At 41.7% G+C, this 26,425-nt stretch overlaps 1 protein-coding gene across 1 annotated transcript in view; it reads left to right on the top strand.

The window, feature by feature from the left end:
* Positions 1-664: 664 nt before the first annotated feature.
* Positions 665-26,425, top strand: part of si:dkey-96l17.6 (uncharacterized) — a 29,364-nt gene continuing 3,603 nt past the window's right edge. Inside the window, exons 1-7 of the mRNA XM_067982317.1 lie at positions 665-709; positions 2,640-2,807; positions 4,164-4,256; positions 10,607-10,781; positions 12,298-12,490; positions 19,562-19,742; positions 24,241-24,451. Coding sequence (XP_067838418.1) covers positions 665-709; positions 2,640-2,807; positions 4,164-4,256; positions 10,607-10,781; positions 12,298-12,490; positions 19,562-19,742; positions 24,241-24,451 — 1,066 coding nt within the window. The remainder of the gene's footprint in view (positions 710-2,639; positions 2,808-4,163; positions 4,257-10,606; positions 10,782-12,297; positions 12,491-19,561; positions 19,743-24,240; positions 24,452-26,425) is intronic.

The raw sequence follows: 26,425 nt of genomic DNA, 5'->3' as shown, positions 1-26,425 counted from the left end.
GCGGCCTTCAGCTACAGCAAAATTGTATGCCACCATGATCTGTAAATTCATGGCCCAGCACATCCCTCACCCCCTGATCACCATCAAGTCGGTAGACCAAACCTATTTCAATAGGAACCCCCAGCTCCTGCTCAGTGCTTTTACACAGTGGGTTCATCCCTCCCAATTTGATGCAGACACTGTTTCAATTAACACAAGCTAACAGGACCTGAGGTTTGAAAATTAAAACAAAACCTAAACTTATGTTACTGGAATGGTAAATCTGCAAAAAAACTTGTGTTAAATATAGTATGCTGCATCTATTGACTTTTGATTACTTATCTTTTGCTCTCTGCCTGACATCTGTTTTCTTCTGTGCAAATTTTAATACAGCTGTTAGTGCAGAGCAAAAGTCCACCTGTATTTTCATTTAGCTTGAATCAATTTAAAATTATGGTTTTTGCTTTCAGCTAGCTTTCAGATGATTAAAGTAGAGAAGTTAGCTCAATTTTTTTTTGATTGAACTTAATAGAAGTGCTTTAGCTTTATTAATTACATTAATTAAATGATAAGCATGACATTACAGCAATCTCAACAATGACAACAATAAAAATATTCTGTGTGTATGGAAGGTTCTAGAAAAACACAAGATGCAAAATTGAGGCTTAATCTGGGACAAGGGGAAATGAACCAACCATTTGCTGCTGATAGCAACATAAATGACGGACAGGTGAGTGAAAATTACCTTAAGAGACTGACATTTTATTAGAAGGGTGAATTTTTGTTCCAATTCTTGTGAAGGATGTAAGGTCTGAAAATGGAATCCTTCTTTACTTACACTCAGTGTTAGGAACTGCACATGTATAAAATATCTATACCCAATGTAAGTTCTACCCCATCATTTTATCCTAACTACAACCACAGAAAATTTTCTCTGAATAGATGATTACCTCCAGCTACTCGGTCTGACACTTTCATTGCCCCTCCAGCTATTTTTATAACCAGTCTAAGGATGATGCCAATTTGTCTATATTTCTCCTAATACTGCCTCTACCCTCATACCTTTATTTCTCCAGTTCACGAGTACTGATTTATTGCCTGCAATGCTCTGAAACAGCAAATTTTTTAATTCATTGACAGGGTATTCACATTTCTCAAGATTAATGTTCATTCAAAGCTGGAAGCATTTTGCACAAACACTAAAGTTGGAAGATAAATTGTGTCCAAAGGCCGCAGACCCATTTCAAAGCAAGGCCCCCTCCTGGATTCAGACTGCATTTACAATAAAACTGCAGCATTGTTGCAACGTGAAGTCACTTCACATAGACTGTACAGCTGTACTATAAATGCATCTTAAGAGGAGAGTTGCTCATATGCGTCAGAAAGGCACAAGTGAACATTACAAAACAAAGAAAAGATTAGGGCCCCTTAAAAATAAGTTAGGATCAGTGAGGATTTCTGCAGTAATACTGAACCAGTAATACTGAACATTGAAACTAGTGTTTCTGTTCATGTTTATAACAGAAAAATTAAATGTTGCACGGCACAGAAAAAAAAATACAGTCCGAACATTATAGCAACAACGCGATGCCTTGAAGAAAGAACATAATGTAAGAATAGGAACTGGGAGTGCAGTAGAACAGACGTCACAAATGAATGTTTTGATTATTAATATTGAAATTTACTCCCCCCTTACTCTCCCCACTGTCTTGTCTTTCCTGCTATTCTAATAGGTAACAGCCACAGCAAGTAAAATAACTTTAGGAGAATCTTTGTCTTTTGTAGTATTTTCTAATATGTTTTCAATTTTTTTTTAACTGAATCTATGTTAGAATCATAAAATGGCAGAGCACAGAAACAGGTCATTTGGCCTATCAATCTCCAAAATGAGCCATCTGGTCTGATACCACTCCTGCTCACATCTCATAAATGATAAGAGTGTATGCTCACTCCATATATGGAGAGACTGGAGAAACTGGGGTTGTTATCCTTAGAGCAGAGAAGGTTAAGAGGAGATTTGATAGAAATGTTCAAAATCATGAAGGGTTTTGATAGAGTAAATAAAGAGAACCTGTTTCTAGTGGCAGAAGGGTCAGAACTGGAGGACACAGATTTAAGGTAATTGGCAAAAGAGCCAAAGGTGATATGAGGAAAAAGTCTTTTACGCAGTGAGTTGTTAGGATCTGGAATGCACTGTCTGAAAGGTTGGTGAAAGCCGATTCAATTGTGAGCCAGATTTAGCTGTGAGCGGCAAACGAACAGCCGTTGGCTAGACTTGCACTTGCCCTTAGACTTTCTATGGGTTTTTGCACGGCAAGTTGCTGTCAGCCAAACATCTAAACAGCTCAGCGCCCTCTAAAGGGCATCTGGGACCTGTGTGAACAGGGCAAGCAACTGTGTATCTTCTTAACCATTCAGATTGAAGAATCATTAACGAGCATCGCAGAGTCTGAACCAGGAAGTGTAAGTTTGACAGTGAATTCAGTATCAAATCAGGTACAGAAAGCAAAACAAAGAGAGGGAAAGAAAGATTGGGTTAAGAGAGATAAAAAGAACAGAAAGAAAAAGATTTTTAAAAATTTTTTTTTAAATCTCCAACAATAATTAAAAGTTGAAGGAATGAGACTCCACACTTGTAAAAAATTAATTTTCAATGCCAGAAAGGTTATTTGGCAGTAATTAAGACTTACCACGCCGTTAAAAGATTACTTAGACTGGAATGTACAAGCCTTAACTTCACGCCGTTCAATACATTTGAATGGGGAGCCAGACGACGAGATGCCGTTTTCGAGCAGGTTCCGGAGGAGCAGGGCATCTCGAACAGCATTGTACGGATTTTTACCTTTAACTGTGCATGTGCACTCAGTGGAAGTTGCTGTCCGATTTGTGCATAAATAACGGTAAGCGCTGTTAGCCCTTCTGTTATTTTCACAGCAAATTCCGGCCTAATAACTTTCAAAAGGTAATTGGATAAATACTTGAAGGAGAAAAATTTGCAGGGCTCTAGGGAAAGAGCAGGGGAATGGGACTAATTGGGTAGCTCATTCAAAGAGCCGGCACAGGCACAGTGGGCTGAATGGCCTCCTTGTGTGCTGTATCATTCTATGATTCTATATATGCAATGATGTGATTACAGATGTGATGATGTAATTGCATCGTCAACTCTATCTGTCCTGAAGTCTATACTTTAAGAGAAGAATTTAGGGAACTGCTGAGAAATCTGAAAATTGTCCTTTGGTGTACACTTAATGATTTTTATGATGTGGAGATGCCGGTGATGGACTGGGGTTGACAATTGTAAACAATTTTACAACACCAAGTTATAGTCCAGCAATTTTATTTTAAATTCACAAGCTTTCGGAGGCTTCCCCCTTCGTCAGGTGAACCTGACGAAGGGGGAAGCCTCCGAAAGCTTGTGAATTTAAAATAAAATTGCTGGACTATAACTTGGTGTTGTAAAATTGTTTACAATGATTTTTATCTAAAGTGTAAATTGTAATTTTATTATGTCTCCCACTGTACCCCACGACTAAAATTTCCCACTTCCTACCAAACATATACTGATGATGGGGCATGAAATTCCCAGATTGGGCAGGCAGTAATTGGGGATTTTTCCCATGGAAGGGAAGTAATTTGGGGTAAAATCTGGGTTCCTGCCCTTTTTCTCTGCATATCATGGGGTCAAGGGCTGGAATAGAACAACAACAAAATGGGATCTCAGCAATCTGTGAGCCCAAAATCATACATCAGCCCAAGCATTTATGAAAACAAATATTCTCATGAACTAAATGACTACATATTTCTGATAAAAATACAGACCAAAGTATTGATGTGAAGTTCAGATTCTTGATGTATAATCTTACTTAAATTTGAAAAACGCTTCTACTTTTTTATTTGCGTTAATGGAACAATAGGATCCTGAAATGCACTGCGTTACTAGCATAGGAATGCTAAAGAAGTTTTTCAGAAATTACTCTCACTCCTATTATAGCAAAGGTGTTAACCTGTTTTAAATAAATGGGTTAACGCCCCTACTAAAATAGCAGAGAGGAATTTCAGATGAGAATATTAAGTATTCATACATTAGCATTCTATGTTGTGATTTAAGAGCCGGTGTTTATTTGTAATTACATTTTGCAACACAATTTCTTTGCAGTGTTAATTTTTTTTTATACTAAACTTAGAGCCTGAAGGACGAATTGGATAAAAGGACATCAGAGGTACAGAGCTTAGTACCACCTGAACAGAAGAGTGCTGCTCATAAACTGCAGGCTGAGGTTGGTGAAAGTACTCTCGCTTGAGCATAATGACAGTAACTGTACTTTAATACTATACATCAAAGATATTTCACAGTGCACATCTTTCAATGATGTTTTGTGAAAATACAAATAATATAAAACAAAATAAGAGGTTTGTAAAATGTTGACAATTTTATATCCTTCAGTCAATGTTTGAAGTGGGGCATGATATGAATAATCTTGTAATTTGACTTAGTATTATCCATGGAGTGAAGTGCAGAGCTTCCTTGCAGTTGCACAATATGTTTTACTCAATGCTTATCATATCCAAAGCCACAAGGTATCATAGTATCATAGTAGGTGCGGCACAGGAGGAGGCGGCCATTCGGCCCATCGTGCCTGTGCCGGCTCTTTGAAAGAGCTATCCAATTCGTCCCATTCCCCTGCTCTTTCACCATAGCCCTGTAAATGTTTTCCCTTCAAGTATTTATTCAATTCCCTTTGAAAATTTACTATTGAATCTGCTTCCACTACCCTTTCAGGCAGTGCATTCCAGATCATTACAACTCGCTGTGTAAAACAATGTTTCCTCATGTCTCATCTGGTCTTTTGCCGATCACCTTAAATCTGTGTCCTCTGGTTACCAACCCTTCTGCCACTGGAAACAGTTTCTCCTTATTTACTCTGTCAAAACCATTCATGATTTTGAACACCTCTATCAAATCTCCCCTTAACCTTCTCTGTTCTAAGGAGAACAACCCCAGCTTCTCTAGTCTCCCAATGTAACTGAAGTCCCTCATACCCTCGTACCATTCTAGTAAATCTCTTCTGCACCCTCTCTAAAGCCTTGACATCCTTCCTAAAGTGTGGTACCCAGAGTTGAACACAATACTCCAGCTGATGCCTAACCAGTGTTTTATAAAGGTTGAGCATAACTTCCTTGCTTTTGTACTCTATGCCTCTATTAATAAAGCCCAGGATCCCATATGCTTTCTCAACTTGTCTTGCCACCTTCAAAGATTTGTGTATGTGCACTCCCAGGTCTTTCTGTTCCTGCGCACCCTTTAAAATTATACCATTTAGTTTATATTGCCTCTCCTCATTCTTCCTACCAAAATGCATCACCTCACACTTCTCTGCGTTAAATTTTATCTGCCATGTCTGCCCATTTCTCCAGTCTGTCTATTTCTTCCTGAAGTATGTTACTATTCTCCACATTGTTTACTACATTTTCAAGATTCATGTCATCTGCAAACTTTGAAATTATACCCTCTATACCCAAGTCCAGATCATTAATATATATCAAAATGAGTAGTGGTCCTAATACTGACCCCTGGGACCACCACTGTATACTGCCGTCCAGTCTGAAAAACATCTATTCACCACTACTCTCTGCTTTCTGTCCCTTAGCCAATTTTGTATCCATGCTGCCACTGTCCCTTTAATCCCATGGCCTTTAATTTTGCTAACAAGTCTATTATGTGAAACTTTATCAAATGCCTTTTGAAAGTCCATATACACACAACTAAAGGTGCTTTAGTACTTCTTTAAAAAATTGATGTTCTATTGGAGAGATGTTTCTGATGCCTGATTATTAAGGTGGAACGGGGTTGAATGCCCTAGTTTGCATCTTACCTACTCTGGTTAGATATTTTTTGATGCAAAATTGACAAAACTAACACTAGGATTTCACTGAGTACCACCAGGTCAGCATAAGAAAGAAGACAGTTTGCTCTATGAAAAGCTAAAAGGGGCATGTGAGAAGAGGGAAGATATTTTAATGAGCAACTTCAATCGAGCAAATTTAAACAGTGAAAGCCCAAGTGGCTTAGAGTTAATGCATGACTGCTTCATGCCCCAACGTGGCAGGGAAACCATGAAAGGCATTGAACATGTTGGCCTGGTATTTGAAAATGACCCATATGACATGAAGGAAATGGAGGTTATGACTGTCAGGGCACAGTGACCAAAGAATGATCAAGTTTGACATGGTCTAATACATTTACTACATTTGGTCTAGGCACATTTCCACGAGGGAGACAGGTAGGGCAACTAAAGCCAGAGCTCCCTGGATGACAAAAGAGATAGAGAGTAATATGAAGCAGAAAAAAGGGGTGTATGACAGGTGTTAGGTTCATAACACAAGTGAGAACCAGGCTGAATATCGAAAGTTCAGAGGGGAAGTGAAAAAGGAAATAAAAGGGGCAAAGAGAGAGTACGAGAATAGACTGGCAGCAAACATAAAAGGGAATCCAAAAATGTTCTATCGGCATGTGAACAGTAAACGGGTGGTAAGAGGAGGGGTGGGACCAATCAGGGACCAAAAAGGTGATCTACTCATGGAGGCAGAGGGCATGGCCGAGGTACTAAATGAATACTTTGCATCTGTCTTTACCAAGGAAGAAGATGCTGCCAGAGTCTCAGTAAAGGAAGATATAGTAGAGATACTGGATGGGCTAAAAAATGATAAAGAGGAGGTACTAGAAAAAATGATAAAGAGGAGGTACTAGCAGTACTTAAAGTAGATAAGTCACCCGGTCTGGATGGGATGTATCCTAGGTTGCTGAGGGAAGTAAGGGTGGAAATTTCAGAAGTACTGGCCATAATCTTTCAAACATCCTTAGATATGGGGATGGTGCCAGAGGACTGGAGAATTACAAATGTTCAAAAAAGGGTGTAAGGATAAACCCAGCAACTGTAGGCCAGTCAGTTTAACCTTGGTCGTGGGGAAACTTTTAGAAACCATAATCCGGGACAGAATTAGCAGTCACTTGGACAAGTGTGGATTGATTAGGGAAAGCCAGCACGGATTTGTTAAAGGCAAATCAAGTTTAAGTAACTTGGTAGAGTTTTTTGATGAGGTAACAGAGAAGGTGGATGAGGGCAATGCGATTGATGTGGTGTATATGGACTTTCAAAAGGCGTTTGACAAAGTGCCGCATAATAGGCTTGTCATCAAGATTGAAGCCCATGGAATAAAGGGGAAAGTAGCAACATGGATACAAAATTGGTTATGTAACAGGAAGCAGAGAGTAGTGGTGAACGGATGATTTTTGGACTGGAGGGAGGTATATCGTGCTGTTCCCTAGGGGTCAGTACTAGGACCACTGCTTTTCTTCATATATATTAATGACTTGGACTTGGGTGTACAGGGCACAATTTCCAAATTTGCAGATGACACAAAACTTGGAAGTGTAGTGAACAGTGAGGAGGATAGTGATAGACATCAAGAGGATACAGACAGGCTGGTGGAATGGGCGGACACGAGGCAGATGAAATTTAACGCAGAAAAATGCGAAGTGATACATTTCGGTAGGAAGAACAAGGAGATGCAATTTAAACTAAAGGGAACAATTCTAAGAAGGGTACAGGAACAGAGAGATTTGGGGGTATATGTGCACAAATCGTTGAAAGTGGCAGGGCAGGTTGAGAAAGTGATTAAAAAAGGATAGGGGATCCTGGGCTTTATAAATAGAGGCATAGAGTACAAAATCAAGGAAGCTATGATCAACCTTTATAAAACACTGGTTCGACCACAACTGGAGTATTGTGTCCAGTTCTGGGCACCGCACTTTAGGAAAGATGTGAAGGCCTTAGAGAGGGTGCAGAAGAGATTTACTAGAACGATTCCAGGGATGAGAGAATTTAGTTATGTGGATAGATTGGAGAAGCTGGGGTTGTTCTCCTTGGAACAGAGAAGGTTGAGAGAAGATTTGATGGAGATATTTAAAATCATGAAGGGTCTGGACAGAATAGATAGAGAGAAACTGTTCCCATTGCTGGAAGGGTCAAGAGCCAGAGGACGTAGACTTAAGGTGATTGGCAAAAGAACCAAAGGTGACATGAGGAAAATCTTTTTTATGCAGTGAGTGGTTAGGATCTGGAATGCACTGCTAGAGAAGATGGTGGAGGTAGATCCAATCGTGGCTTTCAAAAGGAACCTGAGAGGAAAAAATTTGCAGGGCTATGGGGATAGGGCGGGAGAGTGGGACTAGCTGGATTGCTTTTGCATAGAGCTGGCACGGACTCAATGGGCCGAATGGCCTCCTTCTGAGCTGTAACCTTTCTATGATTCTATGAGCTGGGAATCAAACATACCAAGCAGCAGGAACAAGGTATATAACCTTACAAGGGCTAACTTAAAAGAAATAAGGGAACAATTGAGAGAAATTAATTGGGCAGGTTGTTCGACAACACTTCATCAGAGGACAAGTGGAACACCTTTCTTGCCTTTCTCAGGAAATTGCTTAGCTGCATCTGAGGGGAGAGAGGTGGTGGTGAGCGGAAGTTACACAATACCAGGATGAGACAAGCTTGATGCACCAACTGGCCTTGCCTGTTCTTCTTTTCCGTATGTTCGTATGTAAAGGCAGAATGCTGAGTATCCAGGCTAATATATGAATAGAATAAACAATCACAACCTTAAATGGATTAACAAATTAATCAAAACTGAAATAAAAAGGAAAAACAAATCTGCAGGGAGAAATGGAAAGATGTTCATTTGGATGAATATGGAAACATGTTTAAAGGGCGGTAAGAGGGAAAAAGAGAGACCCAGAAAAAAGCATTGGTGCTGATGCAAAACTTAGCAATAAGCAATTCTTTCAGTACTTCAACAGTGAGGTTGCAGTCAGAGAAAAGGTGAAAACCATAAAAATTGGGCTCAAAACAGAGGATGAGCACAAAATATTTAATATTCTGAAATTAACGGAGGAGTGACCATAAAATAAGTAAATGATAAAATTGAGCCCTCTGTTCTGGCATTGGTCAGGTGTAGCACTTCCAAAGTACGCTGCACATGTCTAGGGTGAGCTGCAGTCAAATTTGGTTTACTGGGCCATTAACACGGTCTGGTCACTTCTCTGTCACAGGCCTGCCCTGGCAGAGCTTTGTGCTACCAAATGGGGGAGGAGAAAGAAATGTAGCTGCAGGGCTGTGGACTTGGCAGATGATCTCAGGGCCTTCTGGAGAGCAGCAAACAGAAGGCCTCAAGGACCTAGTGTTTGCTTAAAAGAAAAATATGACCATCTATCTTTGGGATCCTCTTTGGCTTGCAGCCAGGGCCCCTAGGTTCTGAGGGAATCCTAGAATAATGCCCAGTGTCAGCTTTTCAGGGTGCCTATGGCCTAGACACCCCTGGGCTGCAAAGAGAGGAAATTGAGGCAGTAAGTGCCCTTTCCTGCCTCAATAAAATGTGAATGCTAGGCCTGCAATACATGCAGCCGAAGGTCCATCCCTTGGAGGAAGATTCAGTAATGTAGAAAATTTGCCTACTTTTCCAGTGGTTCTTAAACCTGGACGAATAGTCAGACAACGAAAGTCCCCACTCACGGTAGTTTTGATAATCAGAAATGATTATTTAATGATGTTATAATTCACACACAAGCATGAAGCAAAATCAAGCAATGCATGCAACCGTGCTGTACACTTAATCAGGCAGCAAGCAAATCAAGTAATAAATATCACTTTAAAACCAAGGATTTCTGCTTCAAGGCCCGTTAAGATTGATCAAGTCTTTTGGAACCTTTGAAGTCTTGTTGCTGGACATCCCTCCTGTGGGTCAGCTTCATTAGGTTTACACCTGACTGCAGGACCAATTCCATCCTGATGTCTTTTCATATTGTTTTTGCCCTTTAAGGCGTAAGTAAAAGCCAGGGGAAATTCCATTTTGGCCAATCACCCACTGTTGCCAGGCCTCGGACCATAGCTAGGCCTTAATGATTGACAGTTTAAGACTAGGTGCATGGCCTCATGTATTTTCCACACACCATGGAATGTGGCAGGCCCCCCCCCCATTATCAGTGTTGCCATGACGACCTGTCTCTTTCTCGTGGCTTTTCATGGCTGTACAATGGCTGCTTCAGTAGATTTTTAGCTACTTTATCTGATATCAGTTCTGTGGAATGTGACTTCATAGTTTCCCATGATACTCCCTTTCTTTCTCGTCAATTGTGTCCTGCAAACCAAAGAAACCTCTGGAAGCCTTCCTGCATGTTGTTTTAAATTGGTTCTGTTCAAATGTTCCAAAGAGGCAACATTAACCCTTTCCTTAATCCAGGTGTATTATCCAAAGGTCCAGTAGGTTTTAAATTCACAATGCTCCAAAGGGCAACATTAGCCCTTTTCCTTAGAGTAATTCCAGTGCAAACTAAAAAGTGCAGAGATCCAACATAAAAGGTATCCACCCTCTATTCTCCTGACATTTGCACGTGGGGATTAGGTATTTTCCTGCGGTAAAGATCAGGAAAATTGATCCCTCGATTTTCATCACCAAGAACTGATCAATGCACCATTGGGAAGAATGTATAAGGATTTTGTGACAATTGCTTCTACTTTTAATGCAAGCAATGAAGACTCTTCCACCATCATACAGTTTTTTTTCTGTGTAGTTAAAACAACTGATGTTGGAAAATAAGAATCTGACCGACAATATTAATTCTGAGAGGACGCTAAGAAAAAAGTACTATAATATGGTGGAGGACTTGAAAGGTATGTATGAACATTGTGTGCAGGATGAAATTCAAGCCAGACCTCACAACACTCATCAGACAAAAGTAACACCAGGTAAGTGTGTTTGTCCAGAATTAATATTGCAAGGATCGGTGCTTGGGCCTCAGCTATTTACAATCTATATTAATGAATCAGATACTAGGGACATTGACAGGTCACAACTCCTGCTCTGCCATAGTTATGCCAGTAGAGAGGGTTTGCAGGTTTTTGAGCCTATCATTTTCTCCCTCCTCAGCAGCATTTATCCTTGTAGTCTTTAATTATCTAAGTCTGTGGGCATAATTTTAACTTGGAAAAAAGGATGGGTTGGGGGTGGGGTGGGGGGGGGGGGGGTAGTAAAAAAATTTTAAAATCTAAAACCTGCCCCCAACCCAACTCCACCCATTTCCGGTTTTAACAGAGGTGGGATGAGTGGTGGGTGACCAACACATTCTTGGGGTGGGTTGGTCACTAAAAGCTTTCAAGGAGGCTGCAGGCCTCCATTTTAACAGATTTTTTGATTTTAACCCTTGGGGGCTTGGATTCCCAGGCCTTCTACTTCTCACCTCCTCTATTTGGCGTGAAGGCCCGAAACAGCAGGTAAGTGCCTTTATTAGCACTTCTTGTGGGCCCGGAGGAACAGGAGTGCTTCCCCAGGCCCAATAAGCCTACCTGCAGCACACCCCCCATGATCTCCGCCCCCCCCATGATCTCCGCCCCCCCCCCCCACAATCTACGACCCCTCCCCGCGATCTATGACCCTCCCGATGACTCCCAACCCTGTCTCCCAATGACCCCTGATGACTCCCGACCCTGACCCCCCCATGACCCCAGGTGTCTCCCGACCCGCCATAACTCCCGATGACTCCTAACCCCGACATCCCATGACCCCCGATGACTCCTGACCCCCAGGTGACCCTGACGGTTCTGACCCCGACCCTCCAATGATCCCCGACCCTGAACCCCAATGACGCCCGACCCCTCCCCCCATGACTCCTGACCCTGGCCCCCGATGATTCCTAATCCCAACCCTGGATGACCCCCGATACCTCCCGACCCTGATCCCCCCCCTTGACCTCTGATGACTCCCGACCTCCCCCCTGGTGACCCCTGATAACTCCTGACCCTGACCCGCCGATGATCCCGACCCCATGACTCCCACCCCCGGCCCCGATGATCCCCTGATGACCATCGACACCGAACCCCCCCCCATGACCGACCCCCTCCCCAATCTAAGACTTACCTTCTCCCATCCTCTTCCTTACCCTTCTCCCGTTTGATTGAGGCCAGCCCTTCAATCTTGCTGGCCTGTTGGGCAGGAAACCATTAAAAAAAAGAATAAAAGATGTCCTTACATCAAAATCGTAAGGACGTCCTGGAAACTTATACTTCCGGTTTTCCCATCAGGAAAACGTACAGATATCACTATCGAAGATGTTTTTGGTGACCTAAAATGTTATTGTGCAAAATGTTGCAAGTAACTATTTGCAGAAAAACGATTTCCAACAGACCTGCAAAAATTTTGTGCATAAAGATCTGAAAAAGTCACTATGATGAACTGTGCAAACACATTTCACTTTCTGCTGTATAGGAAAAATCCGTGTTTTCTGTCGTATACGGCCTTTGAGTAAATCTGAGCTTGCTCATGGAAGCCAGTGTATTGTCCATTCTCCTGATGAATACACTGTTACCATCAAAAGTAATCGTGGTGTTAAGGAATTTCAGTTTGATCAAGTTTTCAACTGTTCCACATCACAGGAAGAAATCTTCAAAGATACAAACAGGTAGGTTCAATTATCAACTGTCCAAAGTTGCAGTGAGCAGTCAGTGGCTTGGAAACCGTGTTGAAAAGAAACAGCTTTTAATACTTTTGAGTCTTTGGTTTTGATTCATCTTTAAAGTAATTTTATCTCTATCAGAGATTTCAATTAATAACTCTCTGATTGCTCAGTTAACAAAGGTACTGACCAGTGTGGAACTGAGGAACCACAGCGCCATCGTTTGATGATGTTAGAAAATATCATCGCACAAAGCCCACTGGCATTTCCTTTCTAAGATTTTGTTAAAATATTAGTAGACCATGTTGAAATCTTTGTAAATAATTCAACTCATTCTAAAGAAGCATGTGAATCATGGATTCTTTGACCTATTATGCCAATTCACAGCTAAAATCTTTTAGTTAAACCATCAACATTCAGTCACGCCATATAAATAGCCTGGTAGGCGTTTCAGAGTTAGACTGTTGCTTAAAGTGTTCTCTTGAAGAAGGACTGAATAGCACAGTGGACCAATACAGCCCTTTCACTACTTTAACTTCTGAAGTTCTAATTATGGCACACTGATGAAGCAAAATAGAGGAAGATTTACTTCCCATATTGATGCATGCTATACTTGAAAATGCTTGATGTTGACAAACATGGAATAAATGTTCCCTTTCTTCAGTGCAACAAAGTTCAACAAAGCCTAATGCAGCTAAACAATGTATGACAGTTGCATTAGGAATTCCCATGTTAGTTGGGAAATTCATCTTAAGCATTATTATAGCTAAGCAAATCCGATTGTTCCATCGGTTTTTATGCTGTCACTTTAACTGCCCTTGATTGCTGAACACTTGTGCAAACTTAAGGTGAAAAAATTTCAGGGGCTGGATTAAATGCATCCGAGGATCCTTAAAGACTAAGGGAGGAAATTGTAGGAACTCTGGCACAAATCTTCCAGAAATCACTGAATTCTGGGGAGGTGCCTGGGAACTGGGAAAAGGTAGCAAAAGGAACCCAGGAAACTAGAGACCAGTCATTTTGACATCCATTGTGGATAAAGTTATGGAAACCCTTATTAAAGATAACATCATGGAGCATCTGGATAGAAATAAAATCATTAAAGATAGCCAATATGGGTTCATGAAGGGAAGGTCTTGCCAATCTAATTTATTGATTTTCTTTGATAGAGGTAAAGCAGTCAATGTGGTGTACTTGGATTTCAGTTAGGAATTTGCAGCTATCAAAAGAATACAGAAGAGGGCAACCAAAATGATTAAGGGGATGGAGGGATTGGATTATGACAAGTGATTACATAAATTGGGCATGTTCTCACTGGAAAAGAGAAGGTTGAGAGATGATATGATTGCTGTTTTTAGGATTCTAAAGGGAGTAGATAATGTAGACCATGACAAGCTCATTGCCCAGAACAGTAGAACCAGAGGACACAGGCTGTGCCTGGAGGGGTGTAAATTCAAAACTAATCTGCAGGAACATAGGCCTGGATATTAACTCGGAGCCGGGCGGTGGGGGGGGGGCGGGGGGGAAGTAAGGGTTTCCCACATCGTGACGATTTTGATGGTAGGACGTCTTTAAAATTTTTAAAACAGGTTTCGCGCCAGAGAGATTGACAGGATGGCTGACTGTCAGTCGGGAAAGCAGCTGGGGAGAGATCAGGGTCTTCAGGGTTTGGATGGGGGGTTCAGAGAGAGATCGGGTCTTCGGGGTTAGAATGGTGGGGGGGTGGGGGAGGTCGGCCAATCGCAGGTGTTTAAAAGGTAAGCTTGGTGAGCCATGAGGAAGCACTCCTGCTCCTCCTGGCCCACAGGCAGTGCAATAAAGGCATTTACCCCATGGATCTGGCCCTTCTCCCCTCCTTTTACCTGCCAGGATTCCCATAGCCCAGGAAACCCATGCTGGAGACATTAAATTCCAATGCCTGTTAAATTAAATTTAAAATCACCTCATTAACATGTGATGAGTGTAAGTTACACTGATAAGTACCCACCCGCCTGTATTAATTATCGCACTGCCTCCGGAGAGTAGGTTACTCACGCGCAACCAAATGTGCCTCCATTAAACCCACTAACGGGCACGTTGGAGCCGGGTTGCGGTCGTGCTGCAAAACTTTTTTTAACCTCCCACCTGCCTCAACCCATCCATTCTTGGGGGTTAAAATTCCCTCCATTATTTTAGTGAGTAAGCGGTAAATCTATGGAACACGTTCTCTACGGAGACGGCAGAAGCAGATTTTTTTTTATTCATTCATAGGATTTGGGCATCGGTGGCAAGGCCAACATTTATTGCCTATCCCTAATTGCCCTTGAGAAGGTGGTGGTGAGCCGCCTTCTTGAACCGCTGCAGTCCATGTGGTGAAGGTACTCCCACAGTGCTGTTAAGTAGGGAGTTCCAGGATTTTGACCCAGCAACGATGAAGGAATGGTGATATATTTCCAAGTCAGGATGGTGTGTGACTTGGAGGGGAACGTGCAGTTGATGGTGTTCCCATGCGCCTGCTGCCCTTGTCCTTCTGGGTGGTAGATGTTGCAGGTTTAGGAGGTGCTGTCGAAGAAACCTTGGTGAGTTGCTGCAGTGCATCTTGTAGATGGTACACACTGCAGCCACTGTACGCCGGTGGCGGAGAGAGTGAATGTTTAGGGTGGTAGATGGGGTGCCAATTCAAGTGGGCTGCTTTGTCCTGGATGGTGTCGAGCTTCTTGAGTGTTGTTGGAGCTGCACTCAGCCAGGCAAGTGGAGTGTATTCCATCACACTCCTGACTTGTGCCTTGTAGATGGCTTGTGTTGATTCATTCAAATGCCAATTAGATAGATTTCTTTCAGAAAATAATATGTTGGGATTCAGTATATAAGCAATTTGAGACATGACATATGGTAAGTGTAGCATGCTTGGGAGGAACAACTGACTTTGTATATATGGTTCTCAAAGATTTCCGCCACTGGGGGCTTTCTCGCCTGTTATAGGAAAGGCTTTGGGGAGTCAGGAGGTGAGTCACTCGCCGCAGAATACCCAGCCTCTGACCTGCTCTTGTAGCCACAGTATTTATATGGCTGGTCCTGTTAAGTTTCTGGTCAATGGTGACCCCCAGGATGTTGATGGGGGTGGATTTGACGATGGTAATGGGGTTGAATGTCAAGGGGAGGTGGTTAGACTCTCTCTCTTGTTGGAGATGGTCATTGCCTGGCACCTGTCTGGTGTGAATGTTACTTGCCACTTATCAGCCCAAGTCTGGAAGTTGTCCAGGTCTTGCTGCATGCAGTCACAGACTGCTTCATTATCTGAGGAGTTGTAAATGCGACTAAACACTGTGCAATCATCAGCAAACATCCCCACTTCTGACCTTATGATGGAGGGAAGGTCATAGATGAAGCAGCTGAAGATGGTTGGGCCTAGGACACTGCCCTGAGGAACTCCTGCAGCAATGTCCTGGGGCTGAGATGATTGGCCTCCAACTACCATCTTCCTTTATGCTAGGTATGACTCCAACCACTGGAGAGTTTTCCCCCTGATTCCCATTGACTTCAATTTTACTAGGGCTCCTTGGTGCCACACTCTGTCAAATGCTGCCTTGATGTCAAGGGCAGTCACTCTCACCTCACCTCTGGAATTCAGCTCTTTTGTCCATGTTTGGATCAAGGCTGTAATGAGATCTGGAACCGAGTGGTCCTGGTGGAACCCAAACTGAGCATCGGTGAGCAGGTTATTGCTGAGTATAAGTGCTGCTTGATAGCACTGTCGATGACACCTTCCATCACTTTGCTGATGATTGAGAGTAGACTGATGGGGCGGTAATTGGCCGGATTGGATTTGTCCTGCTTTTTGTGGACAGGACATACCTGGGCAGTTTTCCACTTTGTTGGGTAGATGCCAGTGTTGTAGCTGTACTGGAACAGTTTGGCTGGAGGCGCGGCTAGTTCTGGAGCACAAGTCTTCAGCACTACAACCAGGTTGTTGTCAGGGCCCATAGCCTTTGTTGTATCCAGTGCACTCAGCCGTTTCGTGATATCATGTGAAGTGAATCGAATTGGCTGAAGACTGGCTTCTGTGATGATGGGCACATCGGGAATAGGCCGAGGTGCATCATCCACTCGACACTTCAGCCTTGTCTTTTGCTCTCACGTGCTGGACTCTGCCATCATTGAGGATGGGGATGTTTACAGATCCTCCCCCTCCCATTAGTTTTTCAATTGTCGACTACTGTTCACGACTGGATGTGGCAGGACTGCAGAGCTTTGATCTGATCCATTGGTTGTGGAATCACTTAGCCTTGTCCAAAGCATGTTGCTTCCTCTGTTTAGCATGCATGTAGTCCTGAGTTGTAGCTTCACAAGGTTGTCACCTCATTTTTAGGTACACCTGGTGCTGCTCCTGGCATGTTCTTCTACACTCCTGATTGAACCAGGGTTGATCCCCTGGCTTGTTGGTAATGGTAGAGTGAGGAATATGCTGGGCCATGAGGTTACAGATTGTGCGGGAATACAATTCTGCTGCTTCTGATGGCCCACAGTGCCTCATGGATGCCCTGTTTTGAGCTGCTAGATCTGTTCTGAATCTATCTCATTTAGCACGGTGATAGTGCCAGTGCCACACAACACGTTGGAGGACGGGACTTCATCTCCGCAAGGACTGTGCGGTGGTCATTTCTACCAATGCTGTCATGGACAGATGCATCTGTGATTGGTGAGGATGAGGTCAAGCAAGTTTTTCCCTCTTGTTGATTCGCTCACCCCCTGCCGCAGGCCCAGGCTGGAAGCTATGTCCTTCAGGGCTCGGCCAGTAGTGGTGCTACCGAGCCATTTTTGTGATGGATATTGAAGTCCCCCATTCAGAGTACATTCTGTGCCCTTGCTACCCTCAGAGCTTGCTCCAAGTGGTGTTCAACATGGAGGAGAACTGATTCATCAGCTGAGGGAGGGCAGTAGGTGGTAATCAGCAGGAGGTTTCCTGGCCCACATTTGACCTGATGCCATGGGATCTGAAGTCAATGTTGAGGACTCCCAGGGACACTCCCTCCTGACTGTATATCACTGTACCACCACCTCTGGTGGGTCTGTCCTGCCCGTGGGACAAGACATGACAGGGATGGTAATGGAAGAGTCTGGGACATTGGCTGAAACGTATGATTCTGTGAGTATGGCTTTGTCAGGCTGTTGCTTGACTAGTCTGTGCAACAGCTCTCCCAATTTTGGCACAACTCCCCAGAAGTTAGTGAGGAGGACTTTGCAGGGTCAACTGGGCTTGGTCCATCCAGTTTTATTCTTATTATGACTTTTTGTAGCGAGGCTGTACAACTGAGTGGCTTGCTAGGCCATTTCAGAGGGCAATTAAGAATCAAGCATATTGCTGGTTACACATAGGCCAGACCAGTACAGCAAGTTTCCTTCCCTAAAGGATATTAGTGAATCAGATGGGTTTTTATAACAATCCAGTAGTTTCATAGTCACCATTACTGATTTTTTTTTTAAATTCCAGATTTGATTTAATTAATTGAATTTAAATTCCCCAGCTGCCGTGGCAGGATTTGATCCCATGAGTCCCAGATTATTAGTCCAGGCTTCTGGATTACTAGTCCAGTAACATAACCACTATGCTACTGTACCATTGATTCTGTTGATTCCAGACGGCAATATCCCTTTAAGGCGAAGCTGACAGATAACCGCCTAACTAGGAGGAGCAAGTTCTGGACTTCCACCTTTGCCTGTGCATGCATGAATGCCAGAACTTGCTCTTTCATTTGGCCACTAATAGTGAGCAGTGTTGAGCTCACTGTTCTTTTTAAAGTAATTTCTGGCCCTTTGTATCATACAACTAGCAGGATGGTAGAAGGTGAACTAGATTGACCTTGGTCTTTTATCATCTAGCAATTCCTATGCTCAATTTCAAAGGATGGCTTCAATTTACACTTCCCAGACCAGTTTCAAGTCTTTTTCCATTTCTGGTCCCATTTTAAAACCCCTCTCAGACTTTACAGCATTGCATCTCCCTTCCAAAAAGGAGGTTACTGAATGCAAGTAGCTGGCCATCCACCCAGAGAAGTTCTGCAGAACAAAGAGTTACAAACCAAATGATTTACCTGCAGCTAATTGAAATTTTAACTATAATAGATGATGTATAAAATTGCCACTTTTGGCTATGAATAAAGAATTGTTTAGATTTCATTAACTGTTGTAAAGTATGACTTTAATAGGTTGAGCACTTCTGCAAGACTGCACGTTTCTTTGTTTTATTATAAATCCACTTCCAATAATGAATTCCAAAAAAAAAGCAATATTACCATTAAATTTTAGGAGATATTTTGGAAAGTATTTTATTTAGACATTAATAGGAATAAAATAACTTACCTATTTTGTAAAATAAATTAGTCATCCAGGGAAAAAAATGACTTCAAGATAGATTTTAATTATTTTCAAACTATGTTTTTGTAATTAATTAATGTGTTCTTTATTCCCTCTCAGCTCACTATAATTAATGTAAAGCTGCTCAAGCACTATAGGTGATTGAGGGCTAATGGTGTATGATATTGTCTAGACTTTGTGACTGCCTGATAGACTGTAATGGTTTCTTACATAATCCAAATGCAGTTATCATACATATAGATTTTTATCTGTTATGGAATCAAAATAATATTATAATATTAAATATTTTAATACTAATAATGAACTATAAAACCAACAAAGAATAAAAGTTCCTCAGTTAAATCACAGAAACATAACTCAGAAAGACATCTCTTGAATTAGCTCAGATAATGAAGCAGCCCATGTCCACCCACAGCAAGACCTGAACAAAATGTTTAAAATTCCTATTTAAAAGAATGATCAGGCGACCGTCTCCCGGGCCTCAAGCCCACTGCTCAGGAGCTGGTTGGCTGAGTGCTTGAGGTTTTCACTTTTCCTGTGGGAAAGATTGAGAAGTCATCACATGGAAAATCAGATGGCACAAACTAACATCCCTATATATTGGATTGACATAGGACTGAGCTGTACCATTTAAGAGACAGCTATTCTCAGTAAAATATCAATCCTGTTTCCAAGCCCTGTATAATTATTGAATCAATAATTAATGTTTTTTTATGTCCACAGGCTAATTCAGTCAGCTGTAGATGGCTACAATGTGTGCATCTTTGCATATGGTCAGACAGGCTCCGGAAAAACATTTACAATGATTGGAGATAAGGAACGGGAAAATCCAGGAATATCATCCAGAGCATTCAAGAGAATATTTCAAATTATAGATGAAAACCAAACAAAATTTACATTTAAGGTGAGATGGTAAAATAAATCTAGAAATATAATTAAAAATATTAGTTCAACTTGCCCAAAGCATTGGAATATTTTCATTTATCTCAAATTTTAAATGCACCGCTATCATTTTCACTCCTCCCCCCCCAACCTCCACCACCCCGCATGACTGCACAGCAGCCTGAAAGCAGGCAGGGCCAAGCTTCCTCCGCATCAGTAACACACTGTAGACTGAAGCTGGTCCATCTGATGTACAAGCTCATAGAGATCAAGAGCCACCTCAGCTCCTGGAGCCTGATCCAGATACGGAAAAAGGACCAGATTAATTAACTGTGCACATATGACATTCACAGAAACGGAACATACCAAGGTGCAAATAATTAATTTGACAGAGATAAATTGGAAATCTGTGCAATAAATATGTTGGCTGCAGATGATGCTTTGTTCAAAGTCATTTGTAAGTAACCGGGAGGTCAGATTTCTGTAGCAAGCGTAATGGCGGTAGTAGGGACTGTAGATGGATTTTGGGTTGGCTTCTTTTATTCATTAATTCTCAGGATGTAGGTGGCGCTGGCAAGTCTGGCATTTCTTGCTCATTCCTAGTTGTCCTGAGAAGGTGTTGGTGAGCTGCCTTCTTGAACCACTGCAGTAACGGTTTGATACAACTGAGTGGTTTGCTAGGCCACTTCAAAAGGCAGTTAAGAATCAACCACATTGGTGTGGGACTGGAATCACATATAGGGCAGACCAGGTAAAGACAGAAGGTTTCTTTCCCTAAAGGAGATTAGAAAACCAGTTGAATTATAAAACAACTTCATGGTCACTTTTACACACCAACTTTTTATTTCCAGATTTTTTTCTCAAACTGCTATAGTGGGATTGTGAACTCACATTCTGCTGGATTATTAGTCTAAGACTCTGGATTGACTAGTCCAGTAACATAACCACTACACTACCATATTCACTATTATTGAAGAAGGAGGTCAAGCGGAAGGGATTGAATGTAAGGGTTAGAATGCCTGATCTAACCAGAAGAATGTTTGCATTATCGTGTTCTGTCAGATAGTTCTCCCAGTAGGAGCTTGACTGACATCTACTTTCTCTGGCTCCTCTTGTTCCTCATATGTTGAGTCATCCCGGTCTTCCTCTGGCCAGGTGTACTTCCCAGCCAATAGTCAGATTGTGGAGCACACAGCAGTCAACAATGATTCTGGGGACTTTTGTGGGATTGTACGACAGGTCTCCCCCCTGAACGATCCAGGCTGCAGCCTTTGCTTTAATATGCCTTATCATGTTCTCCACTGTCACTATGGTGAAAGCATGAGCATCATTGTATCTCTGCTCTGCTTCATTAGAATGAATGGGCTTCATTAGCCATGGCCATAGTTGTTGCCAAGATCCCCTAAGAGCCATCTGTTGGATCCTTGCGTTTCTTCAAACAAGAGGGGAGTGCCAGATTGGGATGAAGGCACTGTGTGAGTTGCCAGCGAACCTGCCATTGATGTGCATTATCTTGTTCCAGCAATCATACACAACCTGGACACTAATTGAGTAATAACCCTTAAGAGTCACGTAAAGGGCAGTCTTCTCCACTGGAAATAACATGCCCACATGAGTCCTGCCAACAACACGCTGCACTTGGGCAAACCAGCGAGCTGATAAAAACCAAGGGCACGTGTTTGTTGTGTCCATAGTGGTATTTAGATAGCAAAAGCTATTTGACACTTTACCTTGAAGTGTGGTACAGCAAAAATGAAGATTGTGCAAAAGGTCAGCACCAAGAAGTACAAAAACTGGATGCACAATATTGAATGCAGAACCTTGTAGTATAAGAAATAAAATCACTTTTTCTAATACAAACAAAACCTATCAGCTTTATGAAGCCGTACTAAGTAGACCTTACCTGCTGTTGCACTAATGTTTTCATGGGGAAGGCTAATGTTGTGGGTGAAGCCTCATCCAAAATGTGAAAGGTTCATTAGCATATTTATTGAGGATCAAGCATGCCGGCTGTGTGGAACCCTGAAACTCCCAAAACCAAAAGGTGTCTTTCCAAATTGGCCATTTAACAAATCGGCTGTGCGATCTTATGATGTCTGCTACCTATATGTGAGGTCCCGCTAATGGTGCAAGGCCTCAAAAAATTTACCTTTTACAATCAGGCTTGTAATGAAGAACGGCTGGTCAAATTATCGGATGGCATTATTACCTCAATAGGAGTATTTAGACCATAAGAGTTAGGAGCAGGATTATGTCATTCGGCTCCTCAAGCCTGCTCCGCCATTTAATGAGATCATGGCTGATCTGATTTTTACCTCAACTCCACTTTCCCGCCCTTTCCCCATATCCCTTGACTCCCTTGCTGATCAAAAATTTGTTTAATTCAGCTTTGAATGTATTCAATGACTCAGCCTCCACAGCTTTTTGGGGTAAAGAATTCCAAAGATTCATGACCCTCTGGGAGAAGAAATTCCTCCTCATTTCTGCCTTAAACGGGCGACCCCTTATTCTGAGACTGTGCCCCCTAGTTTTAGATTCCCCCATGAGGGGTAACATCCTCTCAGCATCTACCCTATCGAGTCCCCTCAGAATCTTGTATGTTTCAATAAGATCTCCTCTCATTCTTCTAAACTCCAATGAGTATAGACCCAACCTGTTCAATCTTTCCTCATAAGACAACCCTTCCATACCCGGAATCAACCTAGTGAACCTTCTCTGAACTGCCTCCAATGCAAGTATGTCCTTCCTTAAATAAGGGCACCAGAACTGTACGCAGTACTCCAGGTGTGGTCTCACCAGCACCCTGTACAGTTGTGGCATGACTTCCCTGCTTTTATCCCTCTAGAAATAAAGGCCAATATTCCGTTTGCCTTCCGGATTACCTGCTGCACCTGTATGTTGACTTTTTGTGTTTCATGTACGAGGACACTCAGATCCCTCTGTACCGCAGCATTTTGTGGTATTTCTCCATTCAAATAATATTTTGCTTTTTTATTTTTCCTCCCAAAGTGGATGACTTCACATTTTCCCACATTATATTCCATCTGCCAAATTTTTGCCCATTCACTTAACCTGTCAATATCCCTTTGCAGACTTTGTGTCCTCATCGCAACTTGCTTTTCCACCTATCTTTGATTCATCAGCAAATTTGGCCACAAGACACTCTGTTCCTTCATCCAAGTAATTGATATATAAATAGTTGAGGCCCCAGCACTGATCCCTGCGGCACCCCACTAGTTACAGATTGCCATTTTGAAAATGACCCTTTTATCCCGACTCTTTGCTTTCTGTTAGTTAGGCAATCCTCTATCCGTGCCAATATATTACCCCCAACACCATGAGCTCTTATCTTGTGCAGTAATCTTTTATGTGGCACCTTATTGAATGCACGATCAATGGACGCGATCAGCTCCTGGAATGTTGTCTGAAAGCTGCAGCAAAACTTTTTCAATGTAGTTTTATTTTAATTTTTAACCTATGCTTTTGTTTTAAAAAGTACCTGGAGAAACTGATATAACACTTTGACACTGATGCAGTAGAGGGTGCTATAGGTTCTGAAGTTGTAGTTAAGGCATACCGATGACAACTTTACTCTGCATAAAGTTATGCTGAATTGTGAATTTTACTAAACTGAAAGTGCTTTATTCCAAACAGTGACATTGTGCACTTCAATGAAGAGAGACAATTCCAACCACAAAATATATATTTAAAAATGTTCACATTATCCTTAATTATATTCTCAATTTAAAAGTGTTTTCGATGATTGCAAAATACATTAATTACAAACAATGCACAACAGCTGCTGTTGTACTCTGTATTTTCTTTCACAAAAGCTCAATCACGAGGAAAGACACAGCAGGCAGTCAGCATCTGTGGACCCATCATCAGAATTGTTATGATAAAGGGTCCACACTGGAAACATTAATTCATCTGCTCTCTCCCCAGAAACTAATTGACCTGCTGAGTGTTTCCAGCATTTTCTGTTTTTGTTTCCGATTTCCAGCATCTACATTTTTTATTCATTTTTGCTTAACCAGGAGGAAATAGGTATGGAGTAAAATAAGTTCTTCTCTCCTGGGAATTTAATTTCCACTGTAGTGCACTGGTTAAAATAAGCTGGTGAACAACTGAATAAAATAACACACGAAAGAATTTGATGTGACTTCATTTGAGAGAGTGGAGTCTGTTTCTTTGGTGAACCCTATTGGCCCTTAAGGGAGGGCTTGCGATCGAAATATTGTGGAATGATTTTCTTTTTAGATTCTCCCAACATGCTGTCTGGTGTAGAGCTAGTTTGTTTGGCACTACTATTATGAATTATAAGAACAAGTAATTAGTTCATCAAAAATATGCATCTGTTATTTCTCTAATGGTACAATAAGCACGGTCTACCTGTTGGCTAGGCCTGGAACCTTCCATCTTGTCTCAAGCTAGTATTTTAATTTGAAATGGAGTCACATTCACTTTAGGGCAGTATTTCAGCATTCTATGACTAGTTGCTGTATTATTGTTTATTATAGGTCTTGGCCTACATGTTGGAGTTGTATAATGAACAACTTTTGGACCTTTTTGTAAACCCTTGTGAAGATTTCACCACAAAGCTTGAAATAAAGAAGGACAAAAAAGGATTTGTATACATCCAAGGAGCAGAAATAAAGGAGGTCACCAGCGCGGAAATGCTCTGCGCATTATTTGAGCAGGGTTGCACAAATCGTCATACAGCAGCCACAAGTAAGACTACCACATGCTGCATGAAAAACTTCATAAACTCCACTTATTTAACAAATAAGGCCAAGTTTTACTTATCTATTTATGTTAGTATAATGTGCCATATGATGTTGATAGAGCAATTTAGATGTGCCATGAAAATGAGCCTTGTTTTTTCCATGTTATTGTCCAGGTCAATACCTACTTGCTAATTACATATTGCATTTAAGGAGTAGAGAGAGAAATTAAATTGTAATGATGCTAATAATAAATCTATCATAAATATAAAACATGCTGTAAATTAATTGCACCACACAATGCATTCTGCATAGGAATATCCCAGCTAGTTCAAAGTGTTGTAACACACTTGTGAGGATAAGATTTATCATAGAACATGTATTGTTATTTATTCCCATTTTTTCCCCAACATTTTGGTCATTAACCCATCTGACTGCGACTTGTTCACATATATGCAAAAAATGACAGACAAATCTAAGTGCACGATTCCAATCCCTAATGTTCACCTCTTGTTATTATAAAGATCTTTAAGTTCATTCCAGAAAAGTTTATTTCATTCTTTAGTCTAGGGAATGAGTTGCCAGCAACTAACATGAACTAGCAATTTTTCTTGACTATTACCTATTAACATAACCCAGACTGATTTATAAATTGCATGTGTGGTATTTGGACCATTACATATCTGCATATATAACCGGGAATTTCCTCGGGGGTTTTCCCGATCAGCCGGCGTAACTTTGGTGAAAGATTAGTGGAAACCCCGGACAGATGCATAAGCAATGCTTTTGCAGATTTTCCTCCGAAGTTTCAGCACTTGATCCATTTTTCTGAGTTGGACTTCATTCAACATGCAGGGCGAGCTCCGGCTGATACTTCTGCCATCAAAATGGAGCCAGCTTCTGCCAGGCTGCAAAATTCAATTTGCTGCAACAGGACACCCCTTGTAGCATCAGAAGGAGAAGACGACATTTTAAAGAGGGCAGAAATGCCCCAAAGATTTTTTTTAAAAATGTAACATCAAGGGTCTCAATGAATTGTAGACCCCCATCGAATCCATGCAGCCACTGCCCCTTTTATTCCATAGGCTTCAATTTTGCTGACAAGCCTATTATGTGGCACTTTATTATGTCAAAATATTCAAGCACCTTTTAAAAAATAACTTTGCAGATACTTTGAAAATCATACGGACCAGAAAGGTCCCAAGTTCACTCCCTGATTTGTGCTGAACTAACAGGTCTCAGCTAAAACAGAGGTGAAGATGCTACATTTGGTCTCAACGACCCCACATTTGGCAGGGGAAAAAGTCATCTAGGGACCGCTGCTAGAAAGTGTACGGGAGTCAAATTGATCTTGGGCGCTAGCACAAAAGGAGCAATAGCACAGCGGCACCTGTTTTACACACCACCCAATGTTAATTGTATCCATGTGATTTATATCAATTAGTGTTAATTGTATTCAGGTGGTGTGTTTCAATTGGAAACTCTCATATCCATTTATAGGAGAGCTGATCTCAAGTGTGGTGGTGGTAATGTGGAGCTGTGTGAATAAAGGCTTGAAGTAACTGAAGACTAGGCTCTAGTACTCTATCCTTCACCACCTGGCCATCCAGTTTGTGACACCCAATTTTCTTTTCTATGGATGCCGATGTGCTATCACCCATTTTGCGCTACTGTCCAGATAGAATTTCACCTACTACATGTTTGAACATTGGGATCAGGCTCCACTGTGATACCCCCCACAATCAAATAGCTTGTGAACACTCATTGTGTAGGTTCGCACATGAAGAATTGAGTGGGGTATTATATTGCTTATGGAACTCTACCCCAGCAGGAGCCTTCAGGAGAAAAGGGAAGAAAATTAGGATTAAAATATTTAAGTAATTTTTAAAAACATGGTGGTGCTATGTAATTATCCTTATCAACGTAACCTATCAAAGCTTAAAAAGAACATAGTAAGCAATGCATGGAGGCAGAGGGCATA

The sequence above is a fragment of the Heptranchias perlo genome, chromosome 4, assembly GCF_035084215.1.
Source record: "Heptranchias perlo isolate sHepPer1 chromosome 4, sHepPer1.hap1, whole genome shotgun sequence".
In the NCBI taxonomy this organism is placed as follows: Eukaryota; Metazoa; Chordata; class Chondrichthyes; order Hexanchiformes; family Hexanchidae; genus Heptranchias; species Heptranchias perlo.
The sequence above is the reverse complement of the archived record's forward strand: the minus strand, read 5'-3'. Positions and strand labels throughout refer to the sequence as shown.